This window comes from Ophidiomyces ophidiicola (assembly GCF_022830035.1).
Source record: "Ophidiomyces ophidiicola strain CBS 122913 chromosome Unknown scaffold_46, whole genome shotgun sequence".
Taxonomy (NCBI): Eukaryota; Fungi; Ascomycota; class Eurotiomycetes; order Onygenales; family Onygenaceae; genus Ophidiomyces; species Ophidiomyces ophidiicola.
This window is the reverse complement of record NW_026054686.1, coordinates 73,044-94,822: the sequence shown is the minus strand read 5'-3', so window position 1 is coordinate 94,822 and position 21,779 is coordinate 73,044. Positions and strand designations below refer to the sequence as shown.

At 46.5% G+C, this 21,779-nt stretch overlaps 8 protein-coding genes and 1 non-coding gene across 9 annotated transcripts; 5 read left to right on the top strand and 4 right to left on the bottom strand.

Annotated features, from left to right (window-relative positions):
- Nucleotides 1-1,167: 1,167 nt before the first annotated feature.
- LOZ57_006567 (uncharacterized protein) lies at nucleotides 1,168-2,000 on the top strand (the record flags this gene model as incomplete). The annotated part of the gene is made up of 2 exons (XM_049255582.1): nucleotides 1,168-1,195; nucleotides 1,252-2,000. 2 exons carry the CDS (start codon nucleotides 1,168-1,170, stop codon nucleotides 1,998-2,000), a joined length of 777 nt encoding a protein of 258 aa, XP_049105471.1.
- Nucleotides 2,001-3,036: 1,036 nt separating this feature from the next.
- On the top strand, nucleotides 3,037-3,958 carry LOZ57_006566 (uncharacterized protein; the record flags this gene model as incomplete). Its single annotated transcript, XM_049255581.1, has 2 exons — nucleotides 3,037-3,483; nucleotides 3,563-3,958. 2 exons carry the CDS (start codon nucleotides 3,037-3,039, stop codon nucleotides 3,956-3,958), a joined length of 843 nt encoding a protein of 280 aa, XP_049105470.1.
- A 433-nt stretch (nucleotides 3,959-4,391) lies between these two features.
- PRE2 (Proteasome subunit beta type-5) lies at nucleotides 4,392-5,376 on the top strand (the record flags this gene model as incomplete). Its single annotated transcript, XM_049255580.1, has 3 exons — nucleotides 4,392-4,523; nucleotides 4,586-4,807; nucleotides 4,879-5,376. The coding sequence occupies 3 exons, from the start codon at nucleotides 4,392-4,394 to the stop codon at nucleotides 5,374-5,376; spliced, it is 852 nt and encodes a 283-aa protein (XP_049105469.1).
- A 303-nt stretch (nucleotides 5,377-5,679) lies between these two features.
- ACR2 (DNA-directed RNA polymerase I subunit RPA2) lies at nucleotides 5,680-9,493 on the bottom strand (the record flags this gene model as incomplete). The annotated part of the gene is made up of 2 exons (XM_049255579.1): nucleotides 5,680-8,916; nucleotides 8,984-9,493. The coding sequence occupies 2 exons, from the start codon at nucleotides 9,491-9,493 to the stop codon at nucleotides 5,680-5,682; spliced, it is 3,747 nt and encodes a 1,248-aa protein (XP_049105468.1).
- Nucleotides 9,494-10,124: 631 nt separating this feature from the next.
- Nucleotides 10,125-11,012, bottom strand: LOZ57_006563 (uncharacterized protein; the record flags this gene model as incomplete). The annotated part of the gene is made up of 4 exons (XM_049255578.1): nucleotides 10,125-10,443; nucleotides 10,494-10,587; nucleotides 10,655-10,667; nucleotides 10,752-11,012. The coding sequence occupies 4 exons, from the start codon at nucleotides 11,010-11,012 to the stop codon at nucleotides 10,125-10,127; spliced, it is 687 nt and encodes a 228-aa protein (XP_049105467.1).
- Nucleotides 11,013-12,402: 1,390 nt separating this feature from the next.
- Nucleotides 12,403-13,440, bottom strand: LOZ57_006562 (uncharacterized protein; the record flags this gene model as incomplete). Its single annotated transcript, XM_049255577.1, has 1 exon — nucleotides 12,403-13,440. One exon carries the CDS (start codon nucleotides 13,438-13,440, stop codon nucleotides 12,403-12,405), a length of 1,038 nt encoding a protein of 345 aa, XP_049105466.1.
- A 4,113-nt stretch (nucleotides 13,441-17,553) lies between these two features.
- On the top strand, nucleotides 17,554-18,271 carry LOZ57_006561 (uncharacterized protein; the record flags this gene model as incomplete). The annotated part of the gene is made up of 5 exons (XM_049255576.1): nucleotides 17,554-17,604; nucleotides 17,663-17,682; nucleotides 17,748-17,810; nucleotides 17,870-17,941; nucleotides 17,998-18,271. The coding sequence occupies 5 exons, from the start codon at nucleotides 17,554-17,556 to the stop codon at nucleotides 18,269-18,271; spliced, it is 480 nt and encodes a 159-aa protein (XP_049105465.1).
- Nucleotides 18,272-19,429: 1,158 nt separating this feature from the next.
- On the top strand, nucleotides 19,430-19,513 carry LOZ57_006560. Its single transcript has one exon. It is a non-coding gene; the product is annotated as a tRNA-Leu (tRNA).
- Nucleotides 19,514-19,699: 186 nt separating this feature from the next.
- Nucleotides 19,700-20,837, bottom strand: LOZ57_006559 (uncharacterized protein; the record flags this gene model as incomplete). Its single annotated transcript, XM_049255575.1, has 6 exons — nucleotides 19,700-19,842; nucleotides 19,906-20,054; nucleotides 20,111-20,410; nucleotides 20,529-20,605; nucleotides 20,695-20,708; nucleotides 20,774-20,837. 6 exons carry the CDS (start codon nucleotides 20,835-20,837, stop codon nucleotides 19,700-19,702), a joined length of 747 nt encoding a protein of 248 aa, XP_049105464.1.
- Nucleotides 20,838-21,779: the final 942 nt, after the last annotated feature.

Genomic DNA, 21,779 nt, shown 5'->3' with positions numbered 1-21,779 from the left:
GATCTTCCATACGATTCCCTTTTGGCCAGGTCAATAATGAGTAAAGAATAATACGATGGGTTAGCGGATGGCTTGACCAGTATGGCAGCGTCTCCTTCGGGTAAACTGCGTAATCAGGACAACACTGCTTGCTCATAGCAGCCCGGTTCTAAATCCTGGATGCCCCAGCAAAGGATACCACCCCTCCCGCTGCCTTTTCTGGGCTTCCAATCCGTGCTGTCGACGCTCACAGAAACGCGCGCTCCTGAAACGGTCAAGCGACACGCGGGGGCGGCTAGCCAGTCACGGGGCGGCGCATCGCCACACCCGGCGCGCCTCCTGCATTAGCGCCCGCCGCCCGCCAATCGCCCGTGCCCGCCGCGAGCCGCCGCCAGAATGCGACGAAACACCAGAGAATCCCAGCCAGCACTGCAACCCGCAGACAGACCCCTGTGCTGCCAGAGCCGTTGGCTGTCGATGCACGAACGCGTCCTGCACGCTCTGCTCATCTGCTCCCCGCCGGCGCGCTCGTCTGCATGATGCCTGCACATGACGTGCGGCTAGCCAGTCAGACCGCGTTGGCTGTCCGATAGCGCGCGGCTGTGGCCCTATTGACGAGAACAACTTGTCAGGCCGGCTAGTTCTTGGGCAAGCCTGACTCCATGGGCTGGGGTGGCAGCAGGCTAGAGATGTCTGGACGTTGTAGACGATGCGCTGGCTGCCATGTCGTCGCGCGGGCGCAGATCTTCCATCTGTTTGAGCATCACAGTGCCCTTAGGCAGACACGCAAAATCCAGTGCTTCTGGGCCCTCCCTGATTCTGCTGCTAAACTGGCTGATTCCACTTCCCCCAAAGTCCAGAGCCTGTGAGAAAATATGCCTTACGTGCCAAAATGGCTGAGGCATCGGTGCCTCAGGTGTCATTCCTGCCTGGCACGCTGCCTATATAATGACCCTCCTCCCCCCTCCATTCCCTTTTTTCTTCCATTCTCAAGCAACCAAGACAACTTTTCTGCTCTTGCAACTTCAGCCACAGAAATACTGCCATCACAGGAACCAAAGTCATTTTTCTTTGCCACACTACTACTGAGTCACTTGCAATCATTCAACAGTATCATTTGCCTCTTATTACCACCCTTAGTACCTGCTGATTCTCTTCATCTTTCACCTCTGCTACCCACTAGTATTTATGGTTGAGCACACCACTCAGGGAATAGGTACGCGCGTTTCCTTTTGACTGACTTAACATTCACTGAGCAAGAGTTCTACATAGTTGTCAATAACTATATCCCAGGCTCTGCTTGCCTAAGGGACGGGGCTGTTGGGCTGTTTGCCTCCAAGGCTAATACCTTGTCACGCCTAAATTTGTCCTTTCACTCGCTCCTCCCAGGCAACATCAATATCGCCGTGAACTTTCTCGTCTCCCTTATTGCATTTCTATTCACATCCGTCATTCGACCAGAGTATTCCGTCCTTAAAGCCGTCATAAACCTCCTTCATCTTGAGGCTACTCAACGATGCTGCCCTTCGTCAAAAACATTTTCGTCATTCGTCGTGTCGCGCGAAACTGCGGCGGTCAGTACCCCAGCAACACCACGCCTTGCTATACCGATCGACCGGCCCTTTGGCAAAATGACTTTGAGCCGCCACTACGTGACACCTGCAGAACAACTACCTACAGACCTGGGGCTTGCATGGCATATACGTCCAACCCTGCTACATCCAAAACATTTACCTACAAGTCAGAAACGTGCAAAAGGGGTACCTACAAGGCCAATACATACAAGCCAGATCTTTACAAGTCAAATCTCTACAAGTCAGATCCCTACAAGCGAAATCCCTGCAAGCGAAATTCCTACAAGCCAGGTCCGTACAAGCCACAAAACCTCCAGTGGACAACTCACTCACCCAATATCGGACATTACGACTTTGCCAACATGTGGAATTCTCCAGTGGAGCAACTTCGATGTCAGCCCACCGAAATTAGACCAGCAGGCTTTTACCATGGAGACAATTGGTTAAGAAATAGATTTGGGCCATAATATCACATGGTGAAGCTCGTTTCGGGGTTTAAATAGGTAGGTATTGTCTGTATATCATGCGAGGAAGACTCGCTGATGGCAGAATTCCTTTTTGTTTGAGGGTCAGTTTTCCCTGTTTTCTTCACTTCTTTTCAACGGCGTTTGGTGTTCGATGTTATTAAGAGAGGAAAGGGGGAGGGCCAGGGTTAGTAAGGAGGAATCGGGGGAAGAAGGAGGGAAAGGGAAGGGAGGAACGGTTTCAATATCATCAGTCATGCCAGAATAATCATGTATGTAAATGTAGGTAGCTAGTAGATAGATTGAAATGAAACCGCTAACAAAGAACCCTGATGTCAGGCAACCTCCAAGTCATCATTAGATAATAGCTTGTGCGGAATGTTAATGACACTAAGGGGCCTTCTGCTGCTTTAATAAATTGACTCTGTGTATGTCTGCGAAGGCTAAGTCTATCACCACACGCTGAATTACCCAAGTAGATAGCTAGAAGTCTTGACAAAGTTCAAGGCAGCCATGGTCGCAATTTCACTTGACCAACAGTTGAGTAAAGAATACGGCGAAGTGCGACAGATCCATGGAATGTCTGGCCACACATAACTCAATAGGGCATGGGCAGCAAGCTTGCCAAACACTCTAGGGATGGGATGTGCGCAGGTGAGGCCGTTTTACAGCAGACTTTCAGCCGCTTGCCGTCCATGACGTCAGGTGCGGCCTGCCGTCATCGAGGGGCCAGACGCAAGGCAAGGCAGGAGAGAGACAACAACCGCGTGCCCGCCTTTCCTGCCTTCACGTTGCCTTTGCGAACTCATCAGCACCCATTCTATCGTCTAATTGCGACCTGTGTCAAAAGAACTGCATTGATATAGTCCCAGATCTATCCATTCTTAAATACACTCAAAAACCAAGGCAAAATGTGGGCTACTCCCTGCGAATTGCACTGCCGTTCACTAACCTTGGGGACATACAGGAATCGGGGAAAGAAAGGTGGGCCAGAGGTCCGACCACGGCATCGGTTCACAATGGCCACTCTTCGTGGAGAGCGTCAGCCGGAGCTAAGCAAAAAATTGTTCAAGATGATTAAGTCTGAAAACCACGTTATCGATTCCTACGAGTCCGCTGGACGTGATCGTATTTCTGTGGCTTCTCAGCTTTCCGATTGGGGCGAATCTACCAGTGATGCGGCAGTCTCGGATCTCTCAGACAAGCTCGGTGTTATCCTGGCTGAGATCGGGGAACAAGAAGATGCCTACGCCCAGCATTTGGAGGACTCTCGCAATCTTTTGAAGCATATACGGAACACGGAAAGTTCTGTTCAGCCCGCCCGTGACCACCGGTCAAAGATCGTGGACGAGATCCAGAAGCTGAAACAGAAAGACCCGGGCGCTTCTAAGATAACGACCCTGGAGCAAGAGCTTGTCAGAGCAGAGGCGCAAGCGTTGGTTGCTGAGGCCCAATTGACGAACATGGTAAGGGTCCATGCTAATAAGCAAAGTGGCATAAGACGGATGGATGGCCTCGAAACTAACGTCCTGATTCTTCAAATAGACTCGCCAGAAATTTAAAGAGTCATATGATTTGCAACTGGCGGCCACAATAGAAAGGGCAGAAAAGCAGCTGATTTTGGCTCGTCATGGACGGCGGATCTTAAACTTGCTTGATGACACTCCGCTCGTACCTGGAGAGGATCGCAAGCCTTATGAAGGCGCAGAGAGTGGTAAACAGATTCTCGAAGAGGCAGAACAAGAACTTCGCTCCTGGGAGCCAGTTATGGAGCCGGTCACCTCCTCTGCACATGGTGTTGGAGAGGGTATGCTCCCCACCCGTCCAAGGGATGATGGGACAGATGGTGACGCATACACGGATGGAACAGACGATATTCGATACCAGAAAGGCACTTGGAGTGGTGATACCGGGGCGCCCGGACCACAAATCGCATCCTAATTAATGAGTATATGTCTAGTTGATATTGCACTCTTATTGTTATTCTTCACGTTTCAGCTAGGGGTGTGTTTTAACGAAGAATTAATACGCGAAAACGGAGTGGACACACGGCTAGCTGCTTAGGAAATATATGTTAGTATAACTTACCAGGCTGAATGGCTTTGAAGTAATGCATTATATACGACTTGCACTATACGGTGCCTCAATTGTCTGTGTCAAGTAGAAGATTAGAAGTGAGTGGAGGAAAAGGATGTTCATATTATGTAATCAGGCGCCAGCGACACGAAGCTCAAGCATCGCCAGTGAAGCTCCGCCAGACACCTTCAACGTCGTAAAAGCAGAAATCCACACCCCGAGCTGTATTCGCCTCGATATTCCATTCTTTAGTACTTCCTTGATATTTTCCGAAGCTGTAAATAGCTGCATTTTTCCAATGGATGCCCTCGTCGCGCAATATTCTCGGCCGCGATGTCAAGAGCTGGCCTACTCAGAGCAAGATGAGCAGGAAATCACAACGATTCTCCCTCCATTATCCCTGAGGTTTGATCTACCTCCAATCTCTCAAGTAATATTTACCCAGTTCTATTTGATATCATTTGATCTCCTGTTCTAATAGCCGTTGACTAGCCCGCTTCATTCCTCCGAGCCATGACAGATGACCATGCCAATCCCGACTGCCCAATCAAGATTGCCCACGGAACTACAACCCTTGCCTTCCGATTCCAAGGTGGAATAATCGTTGCTACAGATTCGAGAGCGACAGCGGGGAACTGGATCGCAAGTCAAACGGTCAAAAAAGTCATCGAAATCAATAACTGTTTGCTAGGAACAATGGCTGGCGGTGCTGCGGTATGAGCTGCATCTTATACTATTTTCTTATACGGCTTACTTACTCACTATACTATTTTCATTATGTTTAGGACTGCCAATACTGGCTGGCATATCTAGGCATGCTCTGCCGCCTTCATGAACTCCGTCATAAACGTCGAATCTCCGTCGCCGCAGCTTCCAAACTCCTCGCAAACCTTGTCTATGATTACAAGGGCATGGGTCTGAGCATGGGTACAATGTGCGCTGGTGTCACTCCCCAAGAAGGCCCTGCTTTATATTACATCGATTCAGACGGTACCCGCTTAGCTGGCAATCTCTTCTGTGTTGGTTCCGGTCAGACGTTCGCATATGGTGTGTTGGACGCAGAGTATCGTTATGAACTAAGTGAGAAAGAGGCACTCGATCTGGGGCGAAGAAGTATCCTGGCTGCCATGCATCGTGACGCCTATTCTGGTGGTTCGGTCAATTTGTATCACGTCAAGGAAGATGGTTGGGTTAAACATGGCTTCAGCGACATGAACCCAATATTCTGGAAAGAAAAGTTAGAGACCGGTGAATTCTCGAATGTGCCAATGAAACTGGAGTGATTAAGCTTGCCTGCATACATTAATATTCTTTCTATCTTGCTTATGTTTTGGTAGATGTGCGTTACGTCCATTCTTCCGTACGATAGAATAGGCGTATAGCTAAGGCATAGGACAGGTTGATATGTAGATTACAATAGCAATTCCTTGTGTTTTATTTCGATTCATAAAATACATGGAAACTTGAATCGTCTAAGTGCCAAAATGCAAGTCACATTCCGCGAAAAACTCCTATATAATGTTGTGAAAATGTCGCGAACACCCAAGCGCTCTCCCAAGAAAATACAAACTTTTGGCAACAAGAAATTAGTTATCGACACGGAACTTCATCCTTACTCCCATCGCCGCTAGCTCGACGTCAAGATATTTCAATACCCCGGGCACTGCAACAACAGTGGTATTATCACCCCCAGTGAAGCGTCCGCCGGAGCCATCCTCCCAAACTTCTGCCCGTGGATCGTCAAACACGGCTTCCCGGGCACATCTCCTACACCGAACAATACCAGCTTGACCCCCAAGTGCACTGACACCACCCGTGGGACGTGCCACAGCAGTACTAGAGGTCTTCACCACGGCTTCCATGGCAGGATTCCTATGCGGAGATAGCATCTGAGAGACCGCGACTTGCGTCGATAAAAACGAGCCGCATGTTCGACAGATCCAGGCTCGTGTTGAGTCAGAGCAGTTCATTAAACGATCCTGTAGCAAGAACGCCGCTCCGTGGGCCAGAAGGGCATCGCGTTCCATTTCTCCGACACGGATACCACCACCCTTGGCACGACCTTTGATAGGTTGGCCAGTCAATGCGTTTACGGGACCAGTGGTACGGACTTGGAATTTGTCATTAACCATGTGTCTGAGTCGCTGGTAGTAGACAACACCAATATAGATATCAGCGGCAAACTCGCGGCCGGTAACGCCAGAGTACATGGGTTCGTTTCCGTGGAAATTGTATCCTGCCTTGCGTAGTTGCTCGCCAAAATAGTTTCCTGCAGTGTATTCCTCAGAGAACTGGAACGGCGTGGAGTCTTGCGCGAGACCATGGAGGGCACCAGCTTTGCCAGCTAGAGACTCGACAAACATGCCAATTGTCATACGGGACGGGAAGGCATGTGGATTGATGATAACATCCGGCTGCATCCCAGATTCGGAGAATGGCATGTCGACTGCAGGCCAGAGCTGAGAGCACACACCCTTCTGGCCATGACGGGAAGAAAACTTGTCTCCGATGACGGGCTTACGGGGAATGCGATATTTGACGCTAATTGCCTGACAAGGCTCACCACCCGTTTCTGCACCAAGGATTCGAATACTGTCAATATATCCGGCTTCCGAATCTTTGTATTTAAGGAAATGCGTCTGTTTATCCACGTTGAGATATGTGTTTGCTGCAGGGTCATACTGAACGGTGTGCCATGCTGCAATAATGTCACCTTCTCCCACCTTACCTCCAATATGCGGTAAGCCGTCTTCATCCAACTGGTTGCGCCATTCAGCCTTAATTAAGCCTCCTGGAGCAAAACCAAACAATTTGGTAATTTCCTTCCTCGACTTGGCGCGGTTTCCTCGCGACTCTTTATTATCGAGCGAGTAAACTTTGGTTTTATAGATTGTTCCATATCCAAAACCCCGCTCGTGCGCTGATTTATTGATAATCATAGCATCATCCATGTCATAGCCAGTGTATGAAATGACCGCTACCACAGCGTTCATCCCGTTTGGAAAATTGTCCAGACCGTATGCATTGTAGAGCGGAGGTCGAACAACAGGTGTTTGTCCGGTCTGTAGTTTATAAAGTTTATTATCTGTCCGGTAGTCTATCGACGTCCCCGGCGTGCCCATTGCCTGTTTAGCCATCTGGCACTGGTACATATTACGGGGCGACTGGTTAAAATCGGAGAAGGGGGTCATGTTGGCCAGGATCGAAAGAATATGGGTCGGGTCAAATTCAACATGAGTGGAAACTCCTGACTCAATTTCAGCCGGCAGACAGGCGATCTCCATAAATGGCTGCTCAAATGGCCCGACATAGTCCAATTTATCCAATGGTAGATATTTCACTGGTCTGTACATTCGTGCGCTCTGAGAAAAAAGGTACACTCCTGGATACTGACCACCATTTGAATTTGGAATATATCCGATTTCAAGCTCAGTTGGAAGTTTTGCATGTCCTTCTACCTTCCAGTGCCTTAGCGTATCAGCTATTACACGCCCCTGTTTCGGCGAACAGTAACCAAGAATCCTGCCATCTAGCACAACTGCGATACTTTCATCGATCGAAGATGAGGAGTCAGGTCCTACGCCCAAAGTAGATAGAACATCAGGAACCCCGGATACATCCAAATTGCTTGTCGCAACCAGACATTTATGAGCAAGGTGGTTAAGAAGACCACATGGACTGCCATCGGGTGTATGAACCGGACAAAGGAAACCCCAACTCTCAGGTAAAAGTTTTCGGACCGTCGTTGTCTTCAATTGCGCAAAGAAGCTGCCTCTGTGAATCATCCTAAAATGACTTATAAAGCGGTAGAAATTGATCTTCTCGGCTATTATGGTGTATCCGGAAGGTTGCTGAAGATCAAGCCCAGTAGGACTGACAAGGTTGCCTGTAGATAAAAAGTATTCCAAGGCACTTCCAATATTTTCGTTGGTCCTAGCTATAATCCGACTCAAGAACTCTCTTTCGAATCTTTGATCAGTAAACGGCGTCCCTGAGCTCCTGTTAATCCAGTCTCGTGTAATAGGTCCAATGGATCGTAGCCATTCTTCAAGACGCTCCTTGAGAATCATGCCATAGAGAAAGCCGCCAAGCAAAACCTCCTGGTTTGAGACAGCATCGGGGTTGTCCGGCGCACAATCGCCGCCTACTAAAGCATATAGTTTTCGGATCATAAAGAGGATCAGGCTATATTTGTCATTGTCTTGAGGCTCAGTGACATTTTGGTTTCCAAGGTGTGGTAGGACAATCTTGCGCAGAAATTCCGTTCCAACTGCTTCATTTGGGATAGAATCTGCCATTCCAAGAACATATCGAAACTTTTCTCCCAAATAGGCTCGGCATTTTGACTTCGAATTCATAGAATAAGCCTTGTATGTTCTTAATAGCAGCTCCACGCGGTCCGTAACAAACGTATTTTTCATCCCTAAAGAGCCTTCCCTACCAACTAAGCGTTCGAAAATTTCCCGATCGTTGGTCTCTACCAAAGCTTTTAAGATCATTATAACGGGTACGAGGTACTCGTTCTTCCTCCACGAAAACCTAAACGTAACATTTCCGTCGCTGAGATAGTGCAGAACGTTAGTCTGCGATGTCTGGTCTGGTCGAACAGATCGAATCTGAACACCATATTTGGTATATGCCGTACCACGTTTCGTGAAAGAATTCCGAATAATCGCCATTGGGTAGTTCCTTCTGGATACAATCAACATACGGATCAGCTTCTCGTTTCCATTAACAATGAAATATCCACCCAATTCTTCTGACTCTTCTTTGCGCTGGACGAGTTGACAGGGGGTGAAATTTTCCAGATGGCATCTGTTTGTCTATATGATTAACGCCGTCAGTTATTATGACAATAAAATTACGTCTGACAAGCACGGCTTTGCTCACGCGTAGCATTATGGGAGCCTGGCCTAATTCTCGAACAGATTCTTTCCAGTCGCCATTGTTAACTCTATATTCAAGCCTAGCTCTCAATTTTCCGCGATAAGTGGCATGCCTTTCACGACATTCCGCTGGAAAGATTTCACGGTTACGAGTGCTGAATTTGTTGGATGCTGGTAGTACCGCTTTTTCTAAAAACAGCTCCGTAATTCGTATGCTGAGCTTGTTTCTTTTTGGGGGTCTTTTGCCCTCTTCTCCCCTTGCCCTCCTAAGCTCCATTGTCTCCTCGACGCCGTCCAGAAATGTCTTGGTGCCGATATCATGTAATGCGACTTGCATCGTCTTGGTGTCGTCGAATAACGCATTGAAAGAGTCGATATGGGGTCTGACAGCAGCTGCAAGCATCGGGTATGCGGTATGGTCTTTCGGCGGGTGTCTGGACAGATGCTCACGTCTAATAGTATCATATTGAACATTCCAGTCCGTTTTCGTGCGGGACGTTGCGGGGGACATCATTTTTGCCCAGGAGGGATTGAAGCTGCCAGCTTGGGCAAAAGGAGATACGCACCACCAAGTCTTCAAGAATATAATTAGAAATATGTGTATGTGGTTCTCCTTGATTAAAGTACCATTGAGCTTAAGCTTTTTTTAAAAAAAAAACCGAGTATTCAGTACAGAGTAGTTAGTTGCTCCATAATTAGTTAGCTACATAACTAAAACTAAGTAACTAGCTAACTTAGTTAACTAGTTAACTAACTACGGAGTAGTTACTTAGTTAACTATAACTTAGGTAGTTAAGTGTACGGAGTACCTAGTTAGTTAATGTTAAAACTACTCCATACTCCGTACCTAATGGTTACATAACTAAGGTATTGTGAACAGCAAAATTGACAGTCTATTTTTTTTCCAGGCACTTCACCCCTGAAAGGGGCAGGGTGGTTTGAGTCTTCGATATTTTTTTTATCATAAGAAAAGGTTATCTTTCAAACGCTACCGGGCCGCCATCCTTGAATTCTTTGTCTAGTTCACTGATTGGATGCATACATATTACATACATACATACTCCGTCCATCCTTCGGATAGTTTCTGGACTGGGATGAGAGAGCCTTGCAGCCCGCGCCGTAAACATTTATACTCCGCGGCCACTCTATTGAGGAGCTTTGTTGTTCTTGGCAATCCACTCAATATACTTGCCCACTCTGACGTATACTCCTGGAAATCCGGGTTCAGCACATTGAAAGCCCCAGGATACAACACCAACCAGATCCTTGGTTGCGTCATCATAAAGAGGCCCACCGCTATCCCCAGAGCACGAGTCTTTGCCAGGCTCTGCAGCACAAACCATGTTTTCTGTGACTGGCAGGTTCAATTTTTGGTATGCAGCCCGGCAAGTGGACCGATCAACAACAGAAACCGTCACGCGCCTTAGTGTTACGGACGCTTCTTCATCGATGGCTATTCGGCCCCTATTTTAACAATCAGCGCCGTTTTTATCTGTGGGATCCAGAGTAAGTACCAGCCTGCTGTTGTTACCTTGGACTTTGCAGTAGGGTCTGATTCTCGCTTGGGCAACTTTGCATAGCTAATTGTTGGGCTTTCTGAAACCTCCTCTGCCAAATACAAAAGTGCAATATCATGGTTGTATCCATTAATATTATATTCAGGGTACAACAATACCGCGACACGTTAACTAAAATTCCACTTTCATTCCATTTCTAGAAACAGGTGAGTATGCGTTTTTCTTGCCTTGGTTTATTGGAGCATCATAACTTACAAGAGCCCCTGCGCGGATTTTAAAATCCATGCTGGTATTATACGCACAATGAGCGGCAGTGAGAACCAACTTTGGACCAATCAATATACCTCCGCCTGACCTTTGGCCCCCTTCTACAAGAGCGACAGTTGAAGGCAATTCACCAAGTTTTGCCTCAACTCCACCAACAATCCTGGATCCTTCAGCAGAAGGAGGAAGTGCTGCTGCCGTGCAGATGGCAGCCATTGCAAGGGCAAGAGTAGCAAGCAGTAGTGGCGCCATTATGGGAGATTGAAATCAATAAGTAAACAGCGAAGATCGAGATCAAAGAACAGTGAGGTGTTTGGAGAAGAGGATGATGGGTCCTGGGGGCAGTTGGCCTTAGGCCCTTATATACTGCCTACTCCAACATACTGCAACCCAACACACAGATACAACCAAGCCCCAGAGACAAGACGTTGCTGCTGGATATTTCAGTGATTACGCGTCTGGACAAGAGCCAATACTTCATACAACCATGAAGAAGTGACTGATATGCAACATGGCTGGATATCCTTATTCATGTTTTAATTGAGAAAAGATCGATTCTATGGTAACCAGTCTCAACTGAATGTCAACACTTGTCCATACCAAGTACTTGAGATACCTTTGGTCTGTGTTTTAATAATTATTGTAGGTCATTGCAAGAGTTACTCCATTACCATTATTATTTGTGATGTGCGGTGGTGAGTCTTGGTGATGATGAAGACGGTGCAACGTTCTCCACCAAACAAAGCCACAATTTTTGCATAGCTATTAACATTTAGTGTCTAGGGGGTGTTCATTTCACCGGCTCTAAAAACCCCACCCCTACCGGAATTCTAGATTTTCTTAATACCTTTGGCATATCATTTTTCCAAACAAAATGTAAGTACAATCTAGTATCATTCTCAATATAGCTGCTCTGTAACTACTACTAATACGTAACTACATTGATTGTATCATAAAAGGATTTTGACTAGTATACATATACCACCTTGAATACTTTATCATTCGAGAAGCAGTACGTTATATCTTAGTTATATAAGTTTCCCTTCCAGAAAATGGATCTCAGTTCACCGTACGTTTCAAACTTTTCCACAGAATTACATACAATCAATTATTGACTATCTCCAATATGAAACGTCAAAAATACGTGGAAGTACGGAGTAATATATGCATAATTATGTATGCATGTAACATGTTTGTATCGCTAAAAGCCTCTTGAAAATAGCAAAGTATCGGGAACTGAAACAGTCGTGCAAGCAATGAGAAGAAAACCAAGAATATGGCAAAAGTAGTCGCACTCTATTCCTTGCGATGCCGCTCCCTTCGATTGAAAGCCCCGTATGCCGTAGCATCCCGGATCCCTCTCATTTCCTGTGTCTCTCAACTTGGAGTACAAAATATCGAGTTTCTTAAAAATATTCGATGAACAAGTATCAATCAATAGGGTTGCATCTAATTTGTACAGCGCTTGCCGAGCCACGTACTTAGCATGACAACCTCCCAGGGTAGCCGTAATCAATCCCATAAGAGCTTACTGGTAAACAAGGATGGGTCGCATGTTTAATTGCTAAAAAGCATCAATTAGTCAAGATCTCTTTTCTTGCTGCAAGTAGTGCCTCGCTAACAAAAAGGAAATTTATTGAACTTACAATCTAGTATATCTCAAGCACATTGCTCGTGCACTGACAAGCAGTTTGAAACATTCCTCCTCTTCCTGTGTCAGCCCTCCTATTTCATCCTTAGTAGCCTGGAGCAGGTTCAATGTATATTGATATCCCCCTTCATCATTATAACTAAACATTGACGCAAATTCACACATCCGAGGCAAGAGTGCGGCAAAGCCCCAATCAACTAAGGCCAGTTGTCTTCCTTCATAGCTATAATTCCTGTTGGTTTTTGAATCCTTGTTATCATCTAGAACAATGATGTTTCTGCGAACAAAATCACCATGGCATATCACAAGAGGATAGTATGGACTGATGTCAATGGACTTGTTTATTATTTTAAGCCTTCTGTTTAGCCATGTATTCCAATCAGCGGCGGAAGCAAAAGCAGTGTCTGAACCATCATCTCCCCACAAATATCCATCAGGAGGAGCACCATTTACCGGACCAGGTGGTGTTCCATCTGGGGCCTTGATTGACAGAAGATGAACAGCAATGCCAGATATCTGCTTTGTTAAAGCAGTACTAGCTTCATTGTTTTCTGTAGCTTCATCAAGCTCAAGAACAGTCTTTCCTTTCATATACTCCATAAATAAATACCCATAAGAGCATGAACGATTGGCTGAGCGGTACATGAAAAATCGATAGACCTTGGGGATGCGGACTACAGCTTGATCCACACGCTTGTATGCGTACTCCTGCATTGCAGCCCGACTGCTTGTTATTCCAATTCCATACTGGACCACAATGTCAGAAGAAAGAGATAAGACACATGGAGTAATACAGTAGCCATCATAAGTTCCAGTATATTTCGAGAGGCTGACAAGCCAGGACGGAGGGCATAACTGAATGACCAAACGCTGGAGGAGTAAAGGAGAATGCCTGACGATGAAGCCCAGAACCATGTCCCTTACACGGCCAAGTCGAGAAGGTATAGTCTCAAAGAGTTTTTGTGAGCATTTATGGCTAAACAACACATGATAAGCAGTTATTATAGTAAAAATTCTTACCGCATTCATTGCAGGACGTTGAGAACCTATCTAAAGGCCAAAAAAGACAGTAGCGAGGGGGAAAGGCGTGTGGGAACCCAACAACGATTAGATTAAATTTCGTAGGTTAAGCTGTTTAAAAGGATAGAACAGCATGTGCAGTAAAAGTAAAATAAGTTGTTGGCCAACCAAGCAGGCCTCAACGTAGCTAGTGGATGTACTCCGTATGGAGTCCTCCGAACCTGTGGTACTCAACATGGATGGGGTTACTCCGTACTCTGCACAAAAGTACCTAAGTACTACATACGGAGTGCATATGTAGGTTCGGGTTCCCAGAGTCGACTAGATTTATATCAACTCATGCCTTCTTTGATTAATAAGCATGCATCCCAAACCTTGTTGGCTTACGTAGTTAACTAAGCAGTCCGTAACTTTCCGAGTACGGAGTATATCCATACTCTGTGGGACAAATAAGTGGTCGCCTTTTTAGTCGAATGGCTAATCCGTCTGATAGCACCTATACTAGCCAAGCCTCAATCACCATATAGGGACCACTAAGGCGGATATATTATCATCAATAATGGATTTCAATTATATATCTTTCGCAGTACTCCGTAGACTTTTTTACCTACGTGTTTTTATTCGTGCTCTGATTGGCTCCCGCACCCCAAGCCTTGTCAGAATTAATTATACCCAATCACAGTACGGAGTACGGAGTATGTTCTGTACTCAGTACATACAGAGTACATAGTACAAACATAGTTACACGAGCAGAGCTCGCTCACTTCGTTCGTTGCTCAGCCTTGCTAGTAGCTGCTATAAGTGCTCCTGTCTAAGCAAAAAGGACACAGAGCTGCGCCCTGTGCCTGTTCAAGTTCAATCTGAGTTGGTAGCTGATTAGGTGGAATCTGCATTATGTCATCAATTGCTTGTAAAATTGGAGGGTTTTACGTGAATTTTTGAAAATACTTATTCTCATAGTAAAGTACTCCGTCTGTGCTCCACTTTAAGTTGTAGGAATTTGTTGTTTGTCAATTCAGCAGGATCTGACCAAGCTTGCTCCCATTTTCTCCTGCTCCAATGTTTACAACCTTCTTTGCTTTCTTTCAGTGCAACAGGACTATTCCATGTGACCCTATGAGCTACAAACTGGAGTAAAATGCCTGATTCATCTTATCTCTATTGAAGAAAAATCCAGGTGCTTTATATAAGTGAGTGGCTAGCCTCTAGTAGGGCAAAATAGTCAATCAGAGTGTAACTCTGATTGTGTATACATGATAAACAAAGTGGTGTGATCTGGATCTTATGGATCCAGATCTATTGCGCACACCAATATAGTGAAATTATGGAAGCCTATGCTACTGGCCGACACTCCAGTCTCTTAAAATATGTCATATGAACCCAGCTCTTGGTGACCAGCAGACCCAAGGATCTATGTGGCTTCAGGGCCTGTCTAGGATCCCCGGCACTTCCTGAATCAACATGTTCGTGCTAATTTGGGAATCCTGGGACCTGTTTATGAATAAACCTTCCTGGAAGCATGGGATCTAATTCTTTGTCTTTTCCCAATGTGTAGTTGAACTCTAAGTCGTGCGCCGCTTGAGATGTACTTTCAGATTGATCAAACAGCCCTGAGAATTCAAAGGCTTCGAGCACCGACTTCCTATAGTCCCGTTAATTAATTGAAGCGCTTGAAATGTGGATTTCAGCTATATGGAAGACGTACGTCCAGAACCGTCATCCCACTCCGCTAGGATGCAGTTCATATTTATCCAACCCTTTCTGGAGTATAACGTTCAGAAAATGTTCAACAGTTATACTCTGTGCAGCCTTGATATCAAAGTTTCGAACAGATGATCCTGAGCTGATATAACGGCAATGGTTCACCGAGTTATGTGCCCATAGTATCTGTCGTATTGGCGTTAACCATATTCAAACGAACGGATTCGTTACTGTTCGCGATAAGGTAGATCGATGCATGATTAGAGCTGCGAGTATCGCATTCGAAGACATAGCCCATTGTGTGGACTGTAACTCGGACTGTAGTTACCACTAAGGCTTTTTCGTCGTCATGGAGAGGACGCATCTTTGCTCTGGTTAATAATAGCTGGCAACTGAGGTTATCCCATGCCATCTCAGTGAATGGAGGAGGATTTGTATGGCAAAAGGAGTATGTTCTTACTGTGGCGATTATGGCCTTTAATAAAGGCGGGGTTCGTCTCGTAAATTATCTATATTCTATATATATCGACCGTCCAGCGGTACGGAGTAGTATGCACTCCGTATGTATGTACGTGAGTTTTTAGCCAATGATTTTATGCATATTGTAATATAGCTAACGGCTAAAGTCCCTAAAAGGTCAACCGAGAGTAGCCATCACCAGATTGTAAACTCCACAGCAAATCTGATCTCGAACGGAGAGTGGATCATTTCAAGATAGATCGGAAAATGGTTCTTAAAATGAGTACGGAGTTCTCCCTACAGGCATTTCGAAATTTACGCCCTGGGGGAATTTAACGATCTTATGGCATGTAATAACTAAATGGTACGGAGTACAGCGTATTTCGTTTTAGTATATTCACTATGTAGTAGTCATGTATGTAACTATACGGAGTATGGTTTTGCTTTCGGTGCACTCCGTACAGAGAACTGCCTTTCAGTCAGCAGCTGGGATAGCAACAAATAATAGGGTAGCGAGAGGAATATGAGGTGCCGAAGCCTGTAAGGACAAATCTCTTGACTACAATTCCGTGCTGGTTTGAACTGCCGCGTGGAATTGTGGACTGTGATAGCCTTAGGTAGAATTTGCGCTTTGCAGTTTCAACTAAGAAATCAACTTGATCTCAGGGTCCAGCACGTGGGGTCCAATTTGTTTCAGGCGTAACAGGCAGCCGAGCCTGACAAGGAAGCTGGAGGGTGCGCGAGTTGAGCAGTCCTGATTCGAGGGTGAGGCCGGCGGCAAGGGGAGAATATATTTTTGGCGCAGGCACAAGATGTCGGAAGCGAGATCGTACAGTCGAGCCCCAGTTCACCGCTTGAAACGAGATCGTCCAGGGCCGTTGACGCCCCGGGGCAGTGGCAGTGGACGCTGTGAATCTCGCATGTTCCGTATTAATAGCAGCGGGCGGCCAGGCCCGCCCGGACCAGCCCCAAACCCGCTCGTTGGTCGCATTTAGCGCCGGGAAGGGCCTCCGCAGTGCGACGGGCGAGTTTGCCAGTCAGGCCGCGCGCCGCTCGCAGAACCGCCCCGGTCTCGAAACGCGCAGAGATGCGGCGTCGAGGTGGTGGTGCTTGTCGCAGGCCCGCTGGCCACAGGCTGACCGCCCTCCGGCGCTGACAGGGACCCTCCCCGACGCCGCTGGGCGAGCTAAGGGAAGAGGATCAGCTAACTAGGGGTCTGTATCCTGCCTGTCGCACAGACGCTCCGTAAAGCCCGCGAATCATTATTGATCATGTGTCCACCGACATCCCGGCTGCGTTCAGAAGGATAGGCGGGCGGTCGTCGATGGCGTTGGGCTGGTCCGTGGAGTACATCGCGGCCCTTGAAACACAGCAGAACCCCCCCCGCTCGGCGGATCAGCACCAGGCCACTCGTATCCTGCCCTCAGGGCTGTTTCTGAAGCTCCTTCGTGCACTCCGTAGTTGCCGTTGCTCTTGGTCTATCGGCTCTCCAGCACGAAGCTCAGGGGTAATTTAGTTGGTTTGTTATTGTGCAAGTCTTAGTGCGCTGTTTGCGACGTTTTTAAAGTCTACAGACGCCACGCCTTCTTGGACGCAAAACCAAGGCCTTTTTCCCTTCACCGACAAAACCCTTGCATTATTATCATCGCCTTGTGCCAGCTGCCTCCTGTTCTGCCTGGCCTGCACCAGGCATTTCTTGTTTTGCATTTGCCATCTTCGGCTTGACCCTTTCATATCTGGAAGAAACGCAGGCTTCGGGAGAGCGTCGGGGCCGGGATGGGGAGCTTTTTTAGGAGCATCTATGACTGGTTGCTCAGAATGTTCTGGTTAGTGGCTGCCTAAGCGGAGTGGTGCCAAGCGGCGCGACAAACACCGCAGCCCACCCATGGGCGATGGACTGGATGAAATGTGATGCTGATATGGCTGGATGGCTGGGGCAGGGCAACGGAGATGGATGTGACGATGGTCGGGCTTCAGAACGCCGGGAAATCGTCTCTGTTGCGAGTCTTAGCGGTTAGTGTTTTAGTTCCCGTTTGAAAAACCCGAGAAAATGTGCTAATCTGATGCTCAGGGAGGTGAATTCACAATTGAGTAAGTTGAAGCTCTCCCATGGTGACCGAGTCCGGATGCCATGTTGATCCAAAATTGTAAAAAAGCTCGATTCCAACGATCGGTTTCAACACGAAAGACGTGCGAAAGGGGCACGTAACGCTGAAATGGTTAGATCATTCTAGTATTGACCATGTGCACTTGAAGCCATGCTAATACGTATCACCAGCTGGGACCTCGGCGGCCAACCCCGATTCAGACCAATGTGGGAGAGATACTGTCGCGGAGTCAACGCCATAGTGTAAGTCACGAGCCCCAACACCGCGTCAGCAAACCCAAGGCTGAATTGCGAGTTAGATACATCGTAGATGCTGCCGATAGAGAGTCCTTGCCTGTGGCGACAGACGAGCTGCATGACCTCGTCAATAAGCCATCTCTGGATAGGATTCCGCTGCTTGTCTTGGGCAACAAATCCGATCTCCCTAACAAGCTATCGGTCGACGAGCTGATCGAGGAGATGAACCTCAAGTCTATTACTCGCCGCGAGGTCAGCTGCTATGGCATCAGCGCCAAAGAAGAAACGAATCTAGATGCGGTGCTGCATTGGTTGATCGCGCGTTCAAGCAAATAGCCCTTTTTTGTGTTTCTCTTTTGCATCATGGCGAAATTGACGCTTCCGGTCAGTTACGCTGCTTTCTCCCTTGTTGCAACGGCCTTTTTATTCGGGGTGTCTTTTTGTATGTTCTGGTTTCGGCATTCCTGGTTCCTTCGTTTTGCCATTTTTACGAAGCTGTCTTTTGGCATTTTCTGGTTTCAATCACGGCCGATGATGTTTTCGTTTTCATGCCTCCCTTAGCCTACATACAGCATGAATACCCCCCTCCCTTTGCATAGCATTTTGGTGTTTCGTGACGGTGAAAGTCGTATTCTTGGCCGATGAATTGGACTTCGAAGACGACGGTGGAGCAAATTTGATAATATTCACATGTAAAGGATCAATTGAACTCAATATAATTGATAATTCTAAAAAAGACAGCCGCGAAGATAATAATTTGTCTCAAAAAGCAATCTCGCTGAAAGAAAAAATGCCTCCAAAACTTCCGAATTCAACACCTTGGGGCGCCTCTCGAACCTTTTCAACCTCCACCTCAAGGCCCCATCGCAAGAGAACCGCATATATAGCCCTGTGGGATCCTGGGTTCCCACTCGCTGGAGAACTGCGGAGGCCGATGCACTGATGTGTTGGCGAAGGAAGAACTAGCATATCGTACATGCATAAAAAAGAACGCCAGCCGGCGCTCCGAAGGAACTCAAGCATACAATCCTTCCATAAAACAGTCCACACGTGTCGGTGACAATGCCTGGCTTGAATGCCCGCTCGATACAAAGATGCCTGCAAATGCATCTTTAGGGGAGCATGGAGTAGCATCGAGGAAAAAGCAACTGAAGAAAGAAAAATTCGGTGGCTGGTTCACAAAAAAACAAGTCATTTCGAATAAGACCCTGGGATTTTGAGATACAACAAACCCGCTTAGAACGCCGAGTTCGAACATATCACCCCATTACAACATCACAGGGCGTTGCAATTATTAGAATACTCCGTATGGCGTTGTAAATATGGCTGGTGGTTATTCGCTTTGCTGTTAAACGGAATCTATTGACGACTCCAAAATAAGGGTTCTACCTGTCTCCCACCCAAATGTGGATGGCCGTACAGGAGAAATCTCAACTCCAGACTAGCCGGGCATTAAGATCGTAATTAGTACTTCGACAAGAAAGTATATTCGAAGGCAAGGTGGCCGAGCGGTCCAAGGCGACAGGTTAAGGTCCTGTTCTCAGAAATGGGGCGTGAGTTCGAATCTCACCCTTGTCAACATTCTTTTTCTGTGCTTGCTTTATGGGCCTGAGAGATTGAATATGAGGATTTGACCAAGTAATATTTTTCTTTAAATTATATTAACTACTTGACACTCAACTGAAACACGTTCATCGCGAGTCTGCTTAATCTATCCAGCTATATACCTTTTCTAATTCGATGCTACGGACGCATCAAAATAATCTATGCATTCTGCAACTGCTGTTCTGCAATCGCTTTCGGGTTTGTTTTTCCCTCATAAATTTTCTTTGTTTTTGCAAGGATGCTCGACCAATCTTCAAACACGGTGAAAGGGATCTTTTCCCGTTCACAGTAGGTGATGAGATCTATATACGGTAAGAAAACCCAGCAATGAACGACCAAACCTCTCAGAAATCAAACACACATACCATGTCCCTTCTTCGCAAAAAGAAGATCTGTTTGAGAGGCGGCTGAGAGATCAGATACACCATCTCCAGCGTAAAGCAATATTGGCCGTATATCCGAGGGCAAAGCTCGGTATGGCTTGATTTCGAGGGACTTATCGTGGCCGAAGTGGCTATGGAAATAGACCAGTTTAATATTCATCATCGTGCTTCAGAAGAGCATAAATACCTGTCGTCATGATACACTATTTCCCAACCTCCCACTTCGTTAATACTCTTGCCATCCCTGGCCTTGACCTGGTTTGCCACGATCTGAATGTGGTCTGGTTCATGGCCTAGAAGTTTGACAAGCAGTGCGTGGATTATGGGGACCATGCCTGATGACAAAATTACGATTGGAACATTGTTATCTTTGGCCCAATTGTAAAACTCCGCAAAATAGGGGTCAAGCTGCATCTTATCGCAAAGAATCTGAATGCACTCGTCAAAAGGGTTTTTGACACTGTCTAGCATCTCACGGAAGGAATCCCTGTTATATTTATTCGTAGCTTAGCATACCATTCCGCATTTCAACGGTAAAAAAGAAAAGGCTGTGTTTCGCGCCAAAGCTGAATCAAGTCCCATAGTCAGACTGCATGAGGGTATACCGGAAGGTCATGGTGTTTTCTAGAACTGCTTTGTTTCCTGCACGGCGTTTCTCTTGCCCATAACCAAGATTGTCGGTCTAGAAGTCACCGCCACAGATGTCAGTGGATGATGAACTTAATATATATCACCCAGATAGGTGAATGTGAGCGCATAAAGCTTGCATACTAAATAATCATTGCCTGTACGCCAGTTTAGCCAGAGCCTGATGGGCAGGGAATGGAAATGATAACGCCAGAAAACATACTGTCTTTCAAAGTAATTGTTCCATCAAAGTCTGTGAAGAAGATAATCTTTGGTTGTGTCTGCATAGCAGGCAATGCTTCACGAGAGCCCATTTTCAAAATTGTTTTGATCTTTCCAGGCAACCTGTTAGCTTTATATGTTGTTCAATATGTGACAGAAAATATGCCATGGGCTTGACAGATCCTTGAGGTATAGTTAATGTACAAAGGACAGTGCTCCCAAAATAGTGGATTGTTGGAACTTTTGAGATCAAGCATCCCGCCGCCCCGCGCCTTACTGGGGAGGAGGGGGGGTTGGGACAATGGGACCTGATGTGTCAAGCTTACCTCTAGATCTCGAATCCCAGAGTTTGAGTTGGTTAAGCCAAATTTTGAAGCCACTGGATGGGTTAAACGTTGAATTCTAGAATGTTGTACTACTGACGGCTATTTAATACAATTTAATCGGAACAGAACCGAGATTGCTATCAATTTCTGTACTAATAGCAAAACAGTTGTAGCTTAGATAAGCGAGTGGGTACTCCGACCGGACTCCAGGCGGCGAGGAAATGAATAATAGAGACATTATTAAGACAGTCAAGGAACAGCGGAGAATGTCGGGGAGTTGGGTGGAAGGCTAGTGATGCGGTTGAGGTGGTGACTGAAAGGGTTGGGCAATGTCTATTCGAGTAGTTATGTAGTAAACCGGCTCATCAAAACGCTGGTTATAGTGAAAATAAACATTACACATTACGGAGCGCTGTTTCTTGCCCAAGCTCTGAAGAAAGGTATCCAAAATGACTAGTCTAAGCGTCTCTGCAGCTCTATAACAGCACTTGGGAACACTGCGCTTCCGAAGGCAAAAGCTTATCTTCAATTTAGCAATGTTCTGGAACCATTCTGTTTCCTCTTGCCTGAGAATTCCCAGTTCTAAATAAACTGGTGGTGGAGAAAAAGACTCCACGCTGCATGAGTTCTTCGCAAGAATGGGCCCCTTAGTTCATTGCGAACAAGCTTTAGATATGAACA